This window comes from Lissotriton helveticus, chromosome 4_1, assembly GCF_964261635.1.
Source record: "Lissotriton helveticus chromosome 4_1, aLisHel1.1, whole genome shotgun sequence".
NCBI classification, from domain to species: Eukaryota; Metazoa; Chordata; class Amphibia; order Caudata; family Salamandridae; genus Lissotriton; species Lissotriton helveticus.
This window is the reverse complement of record NC_136063.1, coordinates 652,432,180-652,448,368: the sequence shown is the minus strand read 5'-3', so window position 1 is coordinate 652,448,368 and position 16,189 is coordinate 652,432,180. Positions and strand designations below refer to the sequence as shown.

Genomic DNA, 16,189 nt, shown 5'->3' with positions numbered 1-16,189 from the left:
TCAGTATGTTTTACTACAAGCCACTCATTCGCCTTTTCAAACAAAGTGAAACCTGTGCCACGGATCCTGCAGGAAGGAACTCCTATTTTAATGAGGTGGCGCCAGCGGTGTCTCTAGGATGACCACTGGCAATACCTTGCTTCAAACAGCCATGCCGACCCGCTCGTGACTCTGCTTTTGACTAACTGAGAGGTGAATGCAGTGCATTACAGCTCTTACAGCTCTTCTTGTGCATACCCCTAGCGCCCCTCATGTTCAGTACATTTTATAGTGCACGTTCTGCTTGAGCAGTAGCATTAAATAAGCGAAAAAACATTAATATGCATCAGGTTTCCACTAAACATGCTGTGACTAGTGCGGTCTTCTCTTTGCCCTTTGTTGAAGACTGTCTAGCCTTTGATATTAGTAACATGGCCAAATATGCAGCTTTTATTTAGGAGTACTTAAGACCACAGGAATACTTAACATTTGCATTTATTGCAAAGATCAGAACCCATTTTCTAAGCTTCCAGTTGGCTCAGTTACTGTTATTGTTAGACATTAGTGAATTCAGAGCTGGTTGAAACTCGTGGACCCATAACTGAAACTATTTTAAGCTTTACAGCAACAATACAGAGCACTTACCTCTTCTTCTCCGAATTTGTTTTGCCCATTCAAAAGATCTTCATAGACTATCCGTTGGTCAGGGCTGAAGCAATTTAGTTTTAAAATACCACAATGCGAATTTGTAGAGCGTTAGCTCTACCCTGAGTGGTTTTGTTGCGCTATTGACGAAAAACGGGTGCTTTATATTAAGCTACTCTTGGAATTCACTTTATCGATCTCTAAAGTATGAAAAGAAAAGCATCGTGGAACTGGTGTACTTTGAGCCCATGACTGCGGGGTGTCCGGGTCAAACGCATATCCCAGTTGTGGATCAATTAGTCTTCTGTAGGGTCCTATAATCAGACACACTCCATAGTTACAAGACTTGTTGAGATTATGCATTAAAAGTATTCTGAAGATGGAACAAGGTTAGATAGCAAAATGTATCTGTAAATAATGCCGATCATTTAGTTGAGCAGTGTCTGTTTTTGTAAAACTAAATGTACTTTTTAATATTTTTGCGGGAATTTGTGAAACAACAGAAATAACAATGACTATCCTTGTTTTCACTTTTTTGTTTTTAATCGGGAACACTGTACTCGTCTTTTGTTTCTTTCTTTTTTTAATAGCAAAATGATACATACACATAGTAAAATAAGATGTGTTAGTTCATAAATATTGCAGGACTTCGTTAATGCACAGATCTGGAGTCGTGGCAGGCTGGTTTATCTCTGGAAGTGGCACTAGGGCAGTGAAAACACTGCTGTTTGTTTTGCTGATGCGTTTGTCAATAGAATTCATATCTCCACTGAGTCTCTATTGTGCATGGGTTGGATTGAAAATCATATCTGAGCGTTCAGTACAATCTTAACTTTCATTTGGTGGCACACCCCAGCTGTAGTTCCAGATACAGCTCATGCTGTGTGGGCAGTTTTGTTGGGAGACATCAGTCACTTGTGGTCTCCTTCCTGAATGAGAAGTGTTGCAACCAGCCACAGTTGTCATTTCTTACAGCAAATGCTGGCAGAAATGATCTCAGAGGACGTTCATTGGTACACAACAAAAAAAGGAAACTCCTTCTAACATTAACTTGTGAGTTCTAAAATTCCAAACATTTTCGCATCACCTGTACACTTTTAAATTTTGGTGTGCATATTAGTTATATCAAGCAAAAGCTTCTAATTTAGTAGAGTGGACTGCACACAGGAGAGCTACAAGTAGCTCACAATCTACTAGTTGGAGATGCCCTGTATAGACAGATGTCTTCCTTGTCCAGTAGAGGTTACTTCCAACTCTAAACAGATACGTTTCGGTAATACACCGGGGATAACTCCGAGCACTGCCACCGAAAATCCCAGGGTGTTGCACTGACCCAGGGAATCAAACATGGATCACTAGTTCCAAAGTCAGCAGTCTTCCCTAGAAGGCCACATCCTCTGCCTGCCACTCTCCCCTCTCTCTGTATTCCTCAATGTGTCCATCTGTTCAAAGAGAGGAGTATTTGTGAGAAGGGCAGGGAAGGAGCCATAGGAGTTACATTTCAGTCAGACATCACAGGTCCTCATTTAAAGTGGAGACCGGGTAATGCAGTCAGGTTATTTTTGAGACTGCAATACAACGCATAGAAGGGTGGCAGTACATGAGCATATCACTATTGGTCTGGTGCTTCGGAGACAGCCTTAACTCGCATATAGCAAAGTTCATGTACTGCTCAAATAATTGAGCTTTTGTAAATTCAGTGCATAGTTTTCAGCGGGAGGTGTATTAAATCGGTCATCTTATTGAGTAAAGCATAACTTGCCCATGACGCTGATTCTTCAGGGTGTTCAATTCTCAGTGCCTGTAATGCTACCCTCTGACGGTGACGTCATTTGTTTCCTTGTAGGCCCTTAGAGGCCATTTCTGGGAGGTTCCTGGCTCCTGAACTTTTAACTTCGCCGCATTTAAAGGCTTGATGCCAGTTTTACAAATTTTATGATTTCACTGTTTATACAGCCTTATTTTAGTTCAATCTTGGTTACCAGTACTTGTGCAGCTCTGGGGAGCCTGTGCTGCATGAAGGGGGTTGCTGGACCCCAGTTCCTATTCTTGTTCTTTTGCCCACTACTATTCTTTTGAATCACAGCGTCCTAGCGAACATCTCCCTATAAGGTCCGCCTATGGCCACAGTCCTGTTAGGGGACGAAGAAGTGCATCTGCACGGTGTCTGTAATGCTACCCTGTGAAAGTGGCATCATTTGTTTCCTGGTAGGCCTCTAGTGACCAATTTTTGGAGGTGCCTGGTTCCTGAACCTTTAACTTCGCCACACTGAAAGCAGTGCTTAATTTGTAAAAAAAAGAAGTGCAGGTGCTGAAAATGTTGCCATCTTCTAACCTTGATCTGTTGTCTGTCCTCTAAGTCTTTGCTCCATGAGTCCATCCTCCCACCTCTCCAATTGTTTTCTATCACCTTTGTCACAGCCTGTATTTCTGATTTGGCCTCTATTCATTTTAGCCCCGCACTTTTTTCTCTTCTCTTTTGTCCATGCTCTGATCTCTCTCCCCTCGATCTTGGCTCTTTACTATCACTCTCTAGCAGTGATTAGCTGTGTCTTCATTTTATCATTTGTCTGCTTTTTTTCCTCTGTCCTGTCCTCCACATTTTTTTTATTCTATCTTCTCTCTTCTTAATGCTCTCTTCTTCACATCATGGATGCTTTCTCTTCGTATCTGATTTGCTCTCCTCCTTTACGTCTACTTTGCTCCGTTTTATCTCTCTCCTCTCTTGTTGTTTCTTCTTCTCTTTACTATTGCTCTCTCTCATCTCTAACACTGTTGCTGCCTGTGACCCCTGTCGTCAGCCTGTACGTGTCCCTGCTATTTTGAACTCTGCGTTTTCCTGTTGTCATTCCTAAAGAAGCGGAAGATGATGTGTTATACTTTCTTCCCTACACCGTATGCAAAAACAAAATATACACCAAATGAAAATGCTTTTTTGCATATGTTAATCAGTGTGGTATGACTGGGTTTATTGCGGAACAGGCGGCTGCTTGAGCACAGCAGGTCATGTCACTGCTAGTGCTGCCTGTAATTAGTAGGTCCAGGGTCGACGACGGCATCAGCATCCACTGCTCAGCTTGCTGTGATCCTGCCTGCTACAGCACAGTCATTGTCCCCAGTTGTAATGCTGCCAATGCCGGTAAGTTTGGCTGTGGTGCCTACTGGACTCACTCCCGCTCAGCAATTACCATGCTGGGGTGCAGCACACAGATTCTACTGGTGATGCCATGGCGCACAAAAGTTGTGTTGGGCCACATCCGCATCAAGCACATTGAGGATAGCAGCAATGCAGGGCTGTCGGATATGATGCTTTGGCTACGCAACAAGTGGAAAGTCCACACTTTTCATTTATTCTTCCTCAAGAGCCCTCCCTCCCAAGTTCCAAATGCGCTCTCGCAGCTTCCTTGCCTCAACTCCGTCATGAGCCACTTCCCAGCTACAATTATCCAACGGGAGGTTTAGGCTCAGGCAGTGGCAGGGTACAGCAGACTAGGGGAATAGAATGCAAGCCATAGTTTGTCCATGACTTCTTGGATTTGCGAAAAGCGTGATGATACACAATCATGCCTGCCTGGACAGGCATATGCCGGCCTGCCTATGAACATTTACCAGCCAGTCACCATGCAATGTATGTTATTCTTTTTATTTTGAATTGAACAATTAATATTGAGACCACCCCTGCAGGTTCATAAATTGTGGCCCTGTGAATGAAGTGCAGGTGCTGAGCTCCTGAAAGCTCCTGCTCAAATTAAGCACTGACTGAAAGGCTTGATGCCGGTTTGACTAACTTTGATTTCACTGTTTATGCATTCTTATTTTTGTTAAATCTTTACCAGTAATCATGCAGCTCAGGGGATCCTGTGCTGCACGTAGGGGTTTCCTGTATCCCGGTTTGTATTCTTGTTATTTTGCCCACTACTATTCTTTTAAATCGAAGCGCCCTATCGTGCTTTTCCCGTTTGGGTCTGCCTCTGGCCATGCCCCATCACCACGGCCCTCTTAAGGGAGAAGTGTGTTCGCAGAGGGCATGCCGATGGCGCTAGAGGCAAGCCTGCCTGTTCCCTTCCGCTTCCAGACTGCACATTGTGCCAGGACTCCTGGTCTTTGTACCACCCATACGTACTCCAGGGGAAACAGCGGTTTCAATGCGGGTAATACCACGCGTGTAGGTTACAACGCGGACGTTACATCGTCCGCAATATTACCACGCATGGCATTACATCACAAGTCGTTTCAGAGACTTGCGCTAGATGGCGCGCAACACCAGGGAATGAATTGGATTTTAAATCCAACACATTCCCTGCTGTTGCGCTAACTGAAGTAGGAATAGTAATTTATACTATTCATAAGTCCAGCGCGCCATCTAGTGCAAGTCATAGAAACGACTTTCGATGTAAAGCTATGTGTGGTAACAACGCAGACGATGTAACATCCCCGTTGTAACCTAATGCATGGTATTTGCTTGTGGTGTAAAGAGACATATTCGTACTCCAGGTCCGATCTACTTTCATTGTGGAACAAAAGTATGGCTTTAGTCTGTGCTACTTACAACCATCGGCAACCTGACTGTGGCCCTGCCTGCCCCAACTGTAACTTTGTACTCAACCCCAACCCACAGCCCTGATATAAGAGTGACACTACTACAATCCTAGCATACCCAGCCCCTTACTCGCCCTATTCTTACAACTCACTCTCCTGCCTCCTTTTAAATATGAGGTTTCTTATAGACATACCCAGGAATTTGTGGATTTCTTAGACCTAGAGAGACCAGATGTCTCCTTCCTCACTGAAACTTGGGCAGACTTTGCATCTGATCCCAACTTCATTATAGCCATTCCAGAGGGCTATGAGGTGTTCACAGTCTATAGAGTAAATAGACGAGGAGGAGGGATAGCAATTGTCTATCGAAACCACCATAAAGCCTCCTTCAAGACCCTCTTTTCAGAGCTGTGAGGCTCTTCTGTTCAACCTAAAGATTAACAACACTTACACCTTTAATGGCCTCCTGGTCTACCGACCACCTGGCCCAAGAGAACATTTTACTCATCCTTACAAAATCTTATTGAATCATGTGTAATGCTTACGATTCTGGGAGATTTTAATTTTCATCTAGAGCAATCCGAGGATAAGAATACAAAAAATCTCATGGATACCCTGATGAATTTTGACATGAGCAATTCGTCAAATTACCTACACATCAAGCAAATCATACACTTGAAGGTATTTTTACGAATGACCCTAACCTACTGGTAGAGAAGGTCGTACCTCTGGCCTGGACTGACCATAGGGCTATAATTGTCAAATTAAGAATTCCAGCAACAAAATCCCCAACTTGCAAAGTACTAAATACTCTAAAATACCGCCAACTGAAAAAAAATAGACAGTATGGAATTTAATAATTTATTGATCAAAGCCGGGCCCACATCTGAGAATAATTATGTCAATCTTGCAGCAGCTGAATTAGCCGGCTGGATTGATATGGCTATCGCACAACTTGCTCCAATCAAAACAAGGACAAATCGCAGGCCCTTGCTATTTGCTTCATGGTACTCCCAAGAATTAAGGACATATAGACAGAGATGCAGACTCCAGGAACAGCTGTGAGGAGCAAATTACAGTCTGGATGAAAAAATAAAATACAAATCCCTGATCAAAGATTATTAAAGGAAAATAAATGCAGCTAAGGACACATTCTTTACAGATGAAATAACACTGCTGAAAACTAATTGAAAGAGCTGTTTAATATAGGTAAACACTATCCAAGATTAGCATTAAAAATGTTATGATGCCAGACCAAGCATTATGTAACAATGTAGCAGATTTCTTCCTGGCCAAAGTTGACATATTCAGGGAGTTTACTGACTTGGTCTGAAATCCCGAGACTACAGTGAGGGAGGGAGAAGATATCCGAGAAAATGTTCGCCTTTCGCAAAAAACAAAGGCCAATATCGTTCACCACCTTTATCTCCCTTACTGAGGATAAGGTGAATAAATTGATTGAAGGCACGATATCGGGCACCCCATCAGATCCCAGCACTACGCAGGCTCATCATAGGATAGCTATTACCATATTTGTGCATTTTACAGTACTTTTATATAAAATACCATCCTCTGGATGCTTTCCAATGCCAAGAAAGAATCGATTATGCCCCTTTTTAAAAAAGGCCTTGTTGAATACCTTAGAAGTTAATAACTATAGACCAATTTCCTGGCATCCGCTCCCAGGAAAGATTCAAGAAAAAAGTTTGAGCATGGAAATCTCTGCCTTTTTGGAATCCACCACCATTCTTGACCCGGCTCAACATGGGTTTAGACAGAACTACTGTACAGAATCTGCTTTTATAGAAGCAACAGAAGAAATGAGGGCCATTGTCGATAATGGGGGAAAAGTGGCGTTGATTTTACTTGAGCTCTCAGCTGCATTTGATACGGTTGACAATTCTCTTTTGATCAACCAGCTCAAATGCATAGGCATTAGGGATCAAGCAGTAAATCTGCTTAGCTCTTTTCTATCTAACCTTTAGCAAGTAGTCACCTCTGACCCCCTTACACTTCCTTGCGGGGTCCCTCAGGGATCCCCGCTGAGTCTTTCTCAGTTTATTGCATATATTACCCCACATTCAGCTCATTAGATCGTTTGGCTTTTCAGTGCTCACCTAAGCAAACAACACCCAAATAGTTGTGTCGGTTTCCTCAAACCCTGACAAAATTGTCAAGCACTTTAACACCTGCATGAGAAATATTGTTGAATGGATGCAGGAAAACTGCATAAAACTTAATTCAGCTTTTTGGCAAGAACACCTTCTTTTGGACACATCCTGGTCGCACTCCAATTTAGGCTCTCTTTCATCGTTGGTCACAAAAGCAAGGAACTTTTGACACCAAGTTGGTGTTTGCTTATCCTGTAAATCAAATAACCTCTGCCTGTTTCTTTATACTGAAAGTTCTAAAGAATATTCTCCTCTTTCTTCCTCTAGCGTTGAAGAAAATTGTAGTCTCTGTCTTGGTAATTTCAAGGCTTGATTATTGTAACGCTCTTTAATTAGGCTCCCAGCAGCGTATACTCAGTAAATTGCAAATGCTCCAAAATGCGGCAGTATGAGTGCGGCTGTAGATTTCCAAATTCAGCCCCATTTCACAGAGCATCTTAGATCTGCACTGGCTGCCAATTAAGGAACAGATTAAATTCAAGGCCCTGTGCTGGGCCCATAAAGCCCTTCAAAAGATTGACCCTCTTTCCCTCCAAAAGACTTTCAAGTGATACACCCCCACTCGCTTTCTTCGATCTACTACCGCTGACAAAGTAGCGTTCCAGCGAATCAGGAAGGCCTATTAGGGAGAAAGAAGTTTCTCCCACACCACATGCAAATGGTGGAATGCACAGCCGGATCATCTCAGAACACAGTACAATTAGCTACTTTTTAGGAAACAGTTAAAAACTGGCTTTTCCCTATGACTGTTAATTAGGTTCCAGCTGTCTTCTTCATTCAGATAATGTACAGACGTGGCATCAAGACGCCAATTTTTGGTTGTCGCGCGGTCTACAAGTCTAATAACATAACATAACTCTAGTGATGCAGTCACACACAGAATGTTATAGTACTGTTGACTTGCATCGAGGCACTTGTCTTTCTGTCTGCAATAAAAAGTTTTGGAATACGTCCATAAATGTTTCCTAAGGCAAGAATGTTGTCCTGAATCAGACTGCCTGACCCAGTTTATAGTAATTGTATACCTCTTCAATTCTTGGCGGCACAGCACCCAGGGTAATGTGCTGCATGGCTAACCACTTATAAGGGCCTAAAGGCAAGACCTATTGGCTGTGCCAATGCTTGTAATATCTCTACTTTGACTACTGCTCTATTGCATGACGCTATATTTTTCTTAATGGCCCGAACAAGACAAGAATTGTACTGCATTGTATGATTGCTCATCATTGCCTTTCTTGGCAGTTCCCAGAGGAATTAGTTTTTTTTTCCACCAAGTGATCCTGGGTGCATAATTCAGATATGTAAATTGAAAACGAATTGTGTCTGGTCAGTAGGATATGCATTTGGAGTTACAGACTTTACACCACAGCAACTCACTTGTGTTAACCATCTATTTACCAGTAACCTCTTTTTCCTATTAGTTATGGCCATTAGGCACGTGTTTCTCTCTTGCTACAACGTTTCTTCTCTGTTTTTCAGGCATGGTGAATGGTGGAAAGCAAAATCGCTGTCGACTAAAAAAGAAGGCTATATTCCCAGCAACTATGTCGCACAAGTAAACACGTTAGAAACAGAGGAGTAAGTACCTACCACCAAATATTCAACTCCGCGCATTTTGAGCTTGGCTATAAAAGCGAAATTAAATTTTAATCCAAATAAAATCTAAGTTTTCTTCATTCTATATTTCAGGTGGTATTTCAAGGATATTACCAGGAAAGATGCAGAAAGGCAACTCTTGGCACCCGGAAACCGTGCAGGCGCTTTCCTTATCCGAGAAAGTGAAACATTAAAAGGTACTGTAATGCTAAGGTTGACGATGGCTTTATTTCCTGTAGATGCCGTTATAAGGCAATTCATTATTCACGTGCAGCCCGATTCGCGTTGTTTTTTTTTTAACACACATGTCCTACTGCGTTGTGTGACAACAACAAAAAAAGCCTCGCGTTCATAAAAGCCAGATTTGCATTGGTAGAATCAAGGTCTGTGCACGTTTGTTTATGCCCACAGGTGACCTTTGGTACCAATGTGGCAGGTGTTTTCCTGAGCTGCAGGTTAGATGATGGGCAAGGCGGCCCTTCTCACGGGAGCGTTAGGGAGGGTGTGGGTCTTTAGGAAGGTAAGTGCTTTGCTCAGTTGGTCGGGAATCAAACTCCTTCCTAGTGTCTTTTCACCGCCTGATTTACGTGCCTAAGTATACTCTCAAAAAAAGAAACGTGTAGCTCAAGGGAATTCTCCACTGGTTTCACTTGCTAATGTCCGTTTTGGTCATACATACTCCGACAGATGCAATGTGGGCAGTCCATTGCTGTGGTCATTCTCTTTTCTCCCCATACTTTTGAGATTTACATTGTTTGCAGCATACAAGAAGAGCCACGCAACAAAGCTAGCAGGCCTCATGGTAAAGCCGTGGGCGTGCTCATACATGACTTGCATTAATTTACTAGGGCACCTCTGGCAGTTGTGGCCGGCATGGTTCACAGGTGGCGGGGCAGGTGCGGACACAGGGGCGCAAAGGGGGTAGAGGGGGAAACAGTGCACAATGTAATAAATATATATTTTTTTTTTTTGAGGAAGGCGTGCAGCCGAAAAGCGTTTGTCCGAGGGAGTTTGTGTGACAAAATAAATATTTAATAATCAGTTTCGCCAGTGTGTGCCTTTTTCATGACCACTGAGGGAAGGTAATTTTTGCGATTTTATATACATATATGTTATGTTATGTTATGTTATGTTATGTTATCATAATTCTTCTATAGCGCAACAGCTACTCCGAACGGAGTGTCCCGGCGCTTTGGCGAGGAAGTCCCACAAGGGCAGCTACATAACCAAGGTAAGGAAAGGCGAAAGCCCTAACTGGTGAAAAGCCAAGTCTTCAAGGCCTTTCTAAAGGACAGAAGGCTGGGGATCTGTCTCAGAAAAAGAGGAAGGTCATTCCAGGCACGAGGAGCCAAGTAATGAAGGAACGGCCACCCAGTCTTGCGCGTTTGATGGTTGGAACCATCATTTTGGACAAGGAGGCAGACCTTAAAGCTCTGTTAGGTTTATAAAAAACCAGACGTTTCCTAATATAACTAGGGCCAGTGTCATGAAGGGCCTTGAAGGTCAGCGTCAGGCCTTTAAAAAGGACTCTCTTGGTTATGGGAAGCCAGTGCAGTTCCTTTAACAGATCAGAGGCACCGGCACGTCTAGGGAGCCCGTAAATGGCGCGGGCAGCTGAGTTTTGGACTACTTGGAGTCGCCTCATAAGGTATTTAGGGAGTCCCAGGTAGAGGGCATTTGCGTAGTCCAATCTGGACCCAATAAGAGATTGAACAATGACCCTTCTATGCTTAATTGAGATCAAAGGGAGAAGTTTTCTAAGCATTCGAAGAATGCCGAAACATTTCCCAGAAAGGCAAGATATTTGGGGTCCGAAAGCTAGGTCGTTATCGACGATGATTCCTAAGTTTTTAGCTTTGACACTCGCATTTGCAGGTGGAAACAGGTCTTGCGGCCACCAGTTTTTCCAGTTTGGTTCGGAGGTGCAGCCAAAGAAAAGCAGCTCCGACTTGTCGGAGTTGCACTTTAATCCTTGCTCTCTGAACCAGCCAAAGACTGTCTCTAGACAGCTTCTGATAAGACTCCCATCAAACACCTCATTCTTGCCACATGTAAACAAGAGTTGGGTGTCGTCGGCGTAGGATACGATCTGAGCGCCAAAGGACTCCGCCACCTCTGCTAGGGGGGCCATAAAGATGTTGAAAAGCAGGGGGCTAAGAATAGACCCCTGAGGGACCCCAACCTCCAGAGGTGCCATAACGGCGGAGTACGGAGGCGCCCAGATCGTTTGACGGCGGTCGGCTAGAAAGGACTTCAGCCAGTTCCACACCGTCCCCCGGAGACCACATTCCCAGAGTCGATTTAGGAGGGTGTCATGGGGAACGGTGTCAAACGCCGCCGACAGGTCCAACATGATCAGCATGGCCTTTCCTCCAGCATCCAAGACCTCTCTAATAGCGACTGTGACTTCCAGTAACGCGGTCTCTGTACTGTAATTAGTACGGAAACCAGATTGAGTGTTGTGCAACAGATGATTCTCCTCGATGAAATTCGAGATTGATCTGTGCACATGTCTTTCAGCCACTTTCGCCAGAGTATGTATGTATATATATATATATATATATATATATATATATATATATGATGAATCTTGTCGCATAGAACAGCAAAAGTTCAAATACTTAGCAACAAAGAGCCGACCCAAAAGTGCTGGTGAACGATTTCTTTATTCCATAGAAGCCAGCGCTGCCGCCATGACGCGTTTCGCCTCCAGGGAGGCTTGATCACATGATATATATATATCCAAACAAAAGAGTTGCCCCAATGGAAGAGCCGCCAGGTAGGTTCTTAATGCACTTTTATTGATGGCTTACAGCAGATAACCAGGGCGGAAAAACAGTTTCTATCAATGAACGCCAGACGCGTTTCAGGTTGTCCCTTTCTTCAGTGGCGTGTGAGGTCGGCAAGTTGAGCACCGGAAATGCCGCTAAAAATACACCTGGACCTGCCATGGTGGGCGTTGCTGCTCCCGCAGCCTTATGGTCCTTGTAGTGGCATTGAAGTAATCCTTTAAGTGAGGGGGCTCGATTTTGCAAACCAAATGTCTTTTCAAAGTAATAAACCCCAGTGGGTGAAACAGAGTTCTCGCTCCTCGGCGCTGCATGAATGATGAAGCCATCAGGCTCTACCTCCCGTTACGCTGTGGCCTCCATTTTGAAGACCCACGGGACCGCAGCAGCGGCGTGACTCTTCCGCGGCCGGACCAGCCGCAAACATCCAAACAAAAGAGTTGCCCCAATGGAAGAGCCGCCAGGAAGGTTCTTAATGCACTTTTATTGATGGCTTACAGCAGATAACCAGGGCGGAAAAACAGTTTCTATCAATGAACGCCAGACGCGTTTCAGGTTGTCCCTTTCTTCAGTGGCGTGTGAGGTCGGCAAGTTGAGCACCGGAAATGCCGCTAAAAATACACCTGGACCTGCCATGGTGGGCGTTGCTGTTCCTGCAGCCTTATGGTCCTTGTAGTGGCATTGAAGTAATCCTTTAAGTGAGGGGGCTCGATTTTGCAAACCAAATGTCTTTTCAAAGTAATAAACCCCAGTGGGTGAAACAGAGTTCTCGCTCCTCGGCGCTGCATGAATGATGAAGCCATCAGGCTCTACCTCCCGTTATGCTGTGGCCTCCATTTTGAAGACCCACGGGACCGCAGCAGCGGCGTGACTCTTCCGCGGCCGGACCAGTCGCAAACATCCAAACAAAAGAGTTGCCCCAATGGAAGAGCCGCCAGGTAGGTTCTTAATGCACTTTTATTGATGGCTTACAGCAGATAACCAGGGCGGAAAAACAGTTTCTATCAATGAATGCCAGACGCGTTTCAGGTTGTCCCTTTCTTCAGTGGCGTGTGAGGTCGGCAAGTTGAGCACCGGAAATGCCGCTAAAAATACACCTGGACCTGCCATGGTGGGCGTTGCTGCTCCCGCAGCCTTATGGTCCTTGTAGTGGCATTGAAGTAATCCTTTAAGTGAGGGGGCTCGATTTTGCAAACCAAATGTCTTTTCAAAGTAATAAACCCCAGTGGGTGAAACAGAGTTCTCGCTCCTCGGCGCTGCATGAATGATGAAGCCATCAGGCTCTACCTCCCGTTACGCTGTGGCCTCCATTTGGAGACCCACGGGACCGCAGCAGCGGCGTGACTCTTCCGCGGCCGGACCAGCCGCAAACATCCAAACAAAAGAGTTGACCCAATGGAAGAGCCACCAGGTAGGTTCTTAATGCACTTTTATTGATGGCTTACAGCAGATAACCAGGGCGGAAAAACAGTTTCTATCAATGAACGCCAGACGCGTTTCAGGTTGTCCCTTTCTTCAGTGGCGTGTGAGGTCGGCAAGTTGAGCACCGTAAATGCCGCTAAAAATACATATATATATATATATATATAGGCTTATGAACAGAAGATAAAACGGCGAAAACAAGAAAAGTTTGAGAGGGACAAGAGGGATTATTTACAACGACGGATTCTCACATTCGCAAAGTAATACGATCAGCCTAGGAAAAGAATTTTGAGCCATAAAATCACGGAACCAGTAGTACTGAAACCGAACAAAGTGAGGAAGAAGGTGGCCCGTCCAGTTCATCTAGAAATATGGCACCAGCATCCACGGAGGCCTCCACATCGGTCCCTTTTTAGACGAGTTTCAGGTCATAAGGGAAACACGGACTACAGGGGGAGGGGCAAACCAGTGGAACCAAAGCCACAAAGGAAAAAGAATGCAAACGTAGTGCAAGGCGCGGCGGGTGGAGCAAACGCCGGCGACGCATCTCCAAGGATGACCAGGAGCAAAAAGTTTTGGAACAGACGATAGACACCCAGAACTTGACGGTCGTTAACCTCACGTTCAGGACGAAGAACAGGTTTTACGACTGGGACTAAACTTTTTGCCCAGATAAGAATTCAGAATACACCCAATTAAGGATTGACCTCTTCAAGTTCTGTAGAAAGATAAAACTGCTCAAATACTTCAAAGGCAAGACACGCCTTGATAAACCTATATCTCCTGCTGAGGAAATACCAGCTTTAACCGTGGGCGATATTGAAGCACTTGCGGTTATGAACGATTTAGCTGAAGAAGGAGACCCTTTGGCAATCATACCATCACAAAACAGGATGTGGGCTGGGGTGACACACATTAAAGCAGACAGTCCTTTCAGACCGAAAATCACGATTCTGTCCCATGATGCCGGCTGATGCGATTGACACTTTCTCAGATGTGATGACCAAAGACCTTTGGAGCCATTGCAATGAAACAAGAAAGAAGAAATTTGGCAATGGGAATATAACACAACAGCAAAGGAAAGCAATAATGGATCTGAGTAAGGATGACAAAATTGTGTGCAAACCGTCCGACAAAGGCGAAAATGTCGTTTTGATGACCAGGGATTTCTATGTCAAGGAAGCCCTATCCCAATTGGAGGACCAAAGAAATTGCATCAGAGTAACTAAAAAGACATTTGATGAGTGTCCTCGCTTATCGTTCCCTACTCAACAAGTGGTATCATAAGGGGATGCTAAGTAAAGAGGAATTTGCTTTCCTGGAATGTAAGCAACCGAAGGTACCAAGTTTTTACTGTTTGCCCAAGCTGCACAAGCATGCAACATGTCCACCAGGACGTCCGATTGTTTCGTCTGTGGGGAGCCTGACGGAGCATTTGACGAGGTTCGTGGACTACTTTCTTAACGACTTTGTGACAATGTTAAAATCATATTTGAAGGACACAACTGACTTTTTCGGTAAAATTGACAATTTAAACTGGACTAGCAATTTGGTAATGATGACACTCGATATCTCGAGCCTTTACACGAGTATAAATCATCTCCAAGGGACAGAGGCAGTAAAATGGTACTTGGAGACACGGCCCATAAACCTGGCGGCGCATAATCAAATGTTACTTGAGTTTATATCATTCTGCCCAAGTAATAACATTTTTCTGTTCCAGGATCAACTCTACAAACAGATCTGTGGTACCGCGATGGGCACCTGCTTCGCCCCCAGCTACGCGAATCTCTTCGTCGGCTGGTGGGAGGAGCAGGTGGCCTGAGCGGCTAATAATGCCGCATGGACAGAGAGGGTAGTATCTTGGTACAGATACATAGACGATCTGTTTATCGTCTTTAAAGGTTCGATAGAATGTGCCAAGGAATATGTCAAGGTACTAAATGAGAATGACCTTAATCTCAGATTTAGTGGGGAAATTAGCACAGAAACCATAAACGTTTTGGACCTTGAAGTGTTCATAGCTGAGGGTAAAATTTGTACAGCATTGCATAGAAAACTGACAGCTGGCAATTCTGTGCTCCACGCAATGAGTTGCTATTCGGGGAAAACCATATCTAGTATACCCTATGGTGAACTACTGAGAAATAAGAGGAATTGTACACGACAAGATGATTTTGAGAAGGCGGCTAGTAAAAGTATGTTGAGGTTTAGAATGAGAGGATATACCAAGGAGGTATTACAGGAGGCCAAAATGAAAGCTGACAAGAAATTGAGATCTGATTTAATCTCAAAGGAAAGCCCAATGTCACCCAAGAGACAGGAGAATAATCAGAACAGTATGAGGATGATTTTTTTTTTTTTTTTTTTTTTCCAAAACAGATTTTATTGACAGATCGCATAGACAATCGCAGATCTCTGTACCCCAGAGGTATCCGCCAGGTATCAATACACATATAAAATAACGCAATCCATCATTACTTTTGTAGTCAGAACAATGGGATCAATGCAGTTAACTAATCCCCCTTCCCTTCCCCCCGTACCCCCCCAACTGACCCCAATCCCATCCCACCCGGATCCCTCCTCCCTGTACGGCATTCGACAGATCCAGCCACTCGCGCACACACAGCCTACAGCAGAGCTCGCTCAGGCTTCCAATTCCAGGTCTTGCTCTGCCGGGGGCCCTAGCCAGAGACCCCTGTAATCAGCCCATCTTTTCCAAATCTTGTAATGTTTACCGGGGCAGCCACGGGCAAGAAAGATAGACTTCTCTATCCCCATACAGAAATCTAGGCCCCTCTTCCAAGCGAGGAGCGACAGGGCTTGCGGGTTCTTCCAGGCCCCAGCTATATCCCGCTTGGCCACCGTAAGACCCAATAATAACAGATGTCTCTTGTATAGGTTGCCTCCCACTCCCTCCAGCACATGCAACAGGCCCAAGCGAGGCATGCGCGGAAGCACCCAGCCCAGCGCCTCATCCAGACCATTCCAGACACCACTCCAAAACCTATCCAGTCGCCCACAAATCCACACTGTATGGAGGAGAGT

General features: G+C 44.6%; 1 protein-coding gene across 4 annotated transcripts in view; it reads left to right on the top strand.

Annotated features, from left to right (window-relative positions):
* The window catches only part of LYN (LYN proto-oncogene, Src family tyrosine kinase), a 396,894-nt gene that overhangs the window by 281,226 nt on the left and 99,479 nt on the right, over nt 1-16,189 (top strand). For all 4 annotated transcript variants that reach the window (XM_078687292.1, XM_078687294.1, XM_078687293.1 and 1 more), the window contains exons 5-6: nt 8,814-8,912; nt 9,024-9,127. In XM_078687292.1, coding sequence (XP_078543418.1) covers nt 8,814-8,912; nt 9,024-9,127 — 203 coding nt within the window. The remainder of the gene's footprint in view (nt 1-8,813; nt 8,913-9,023; nt 9,128-16,189) is intronic.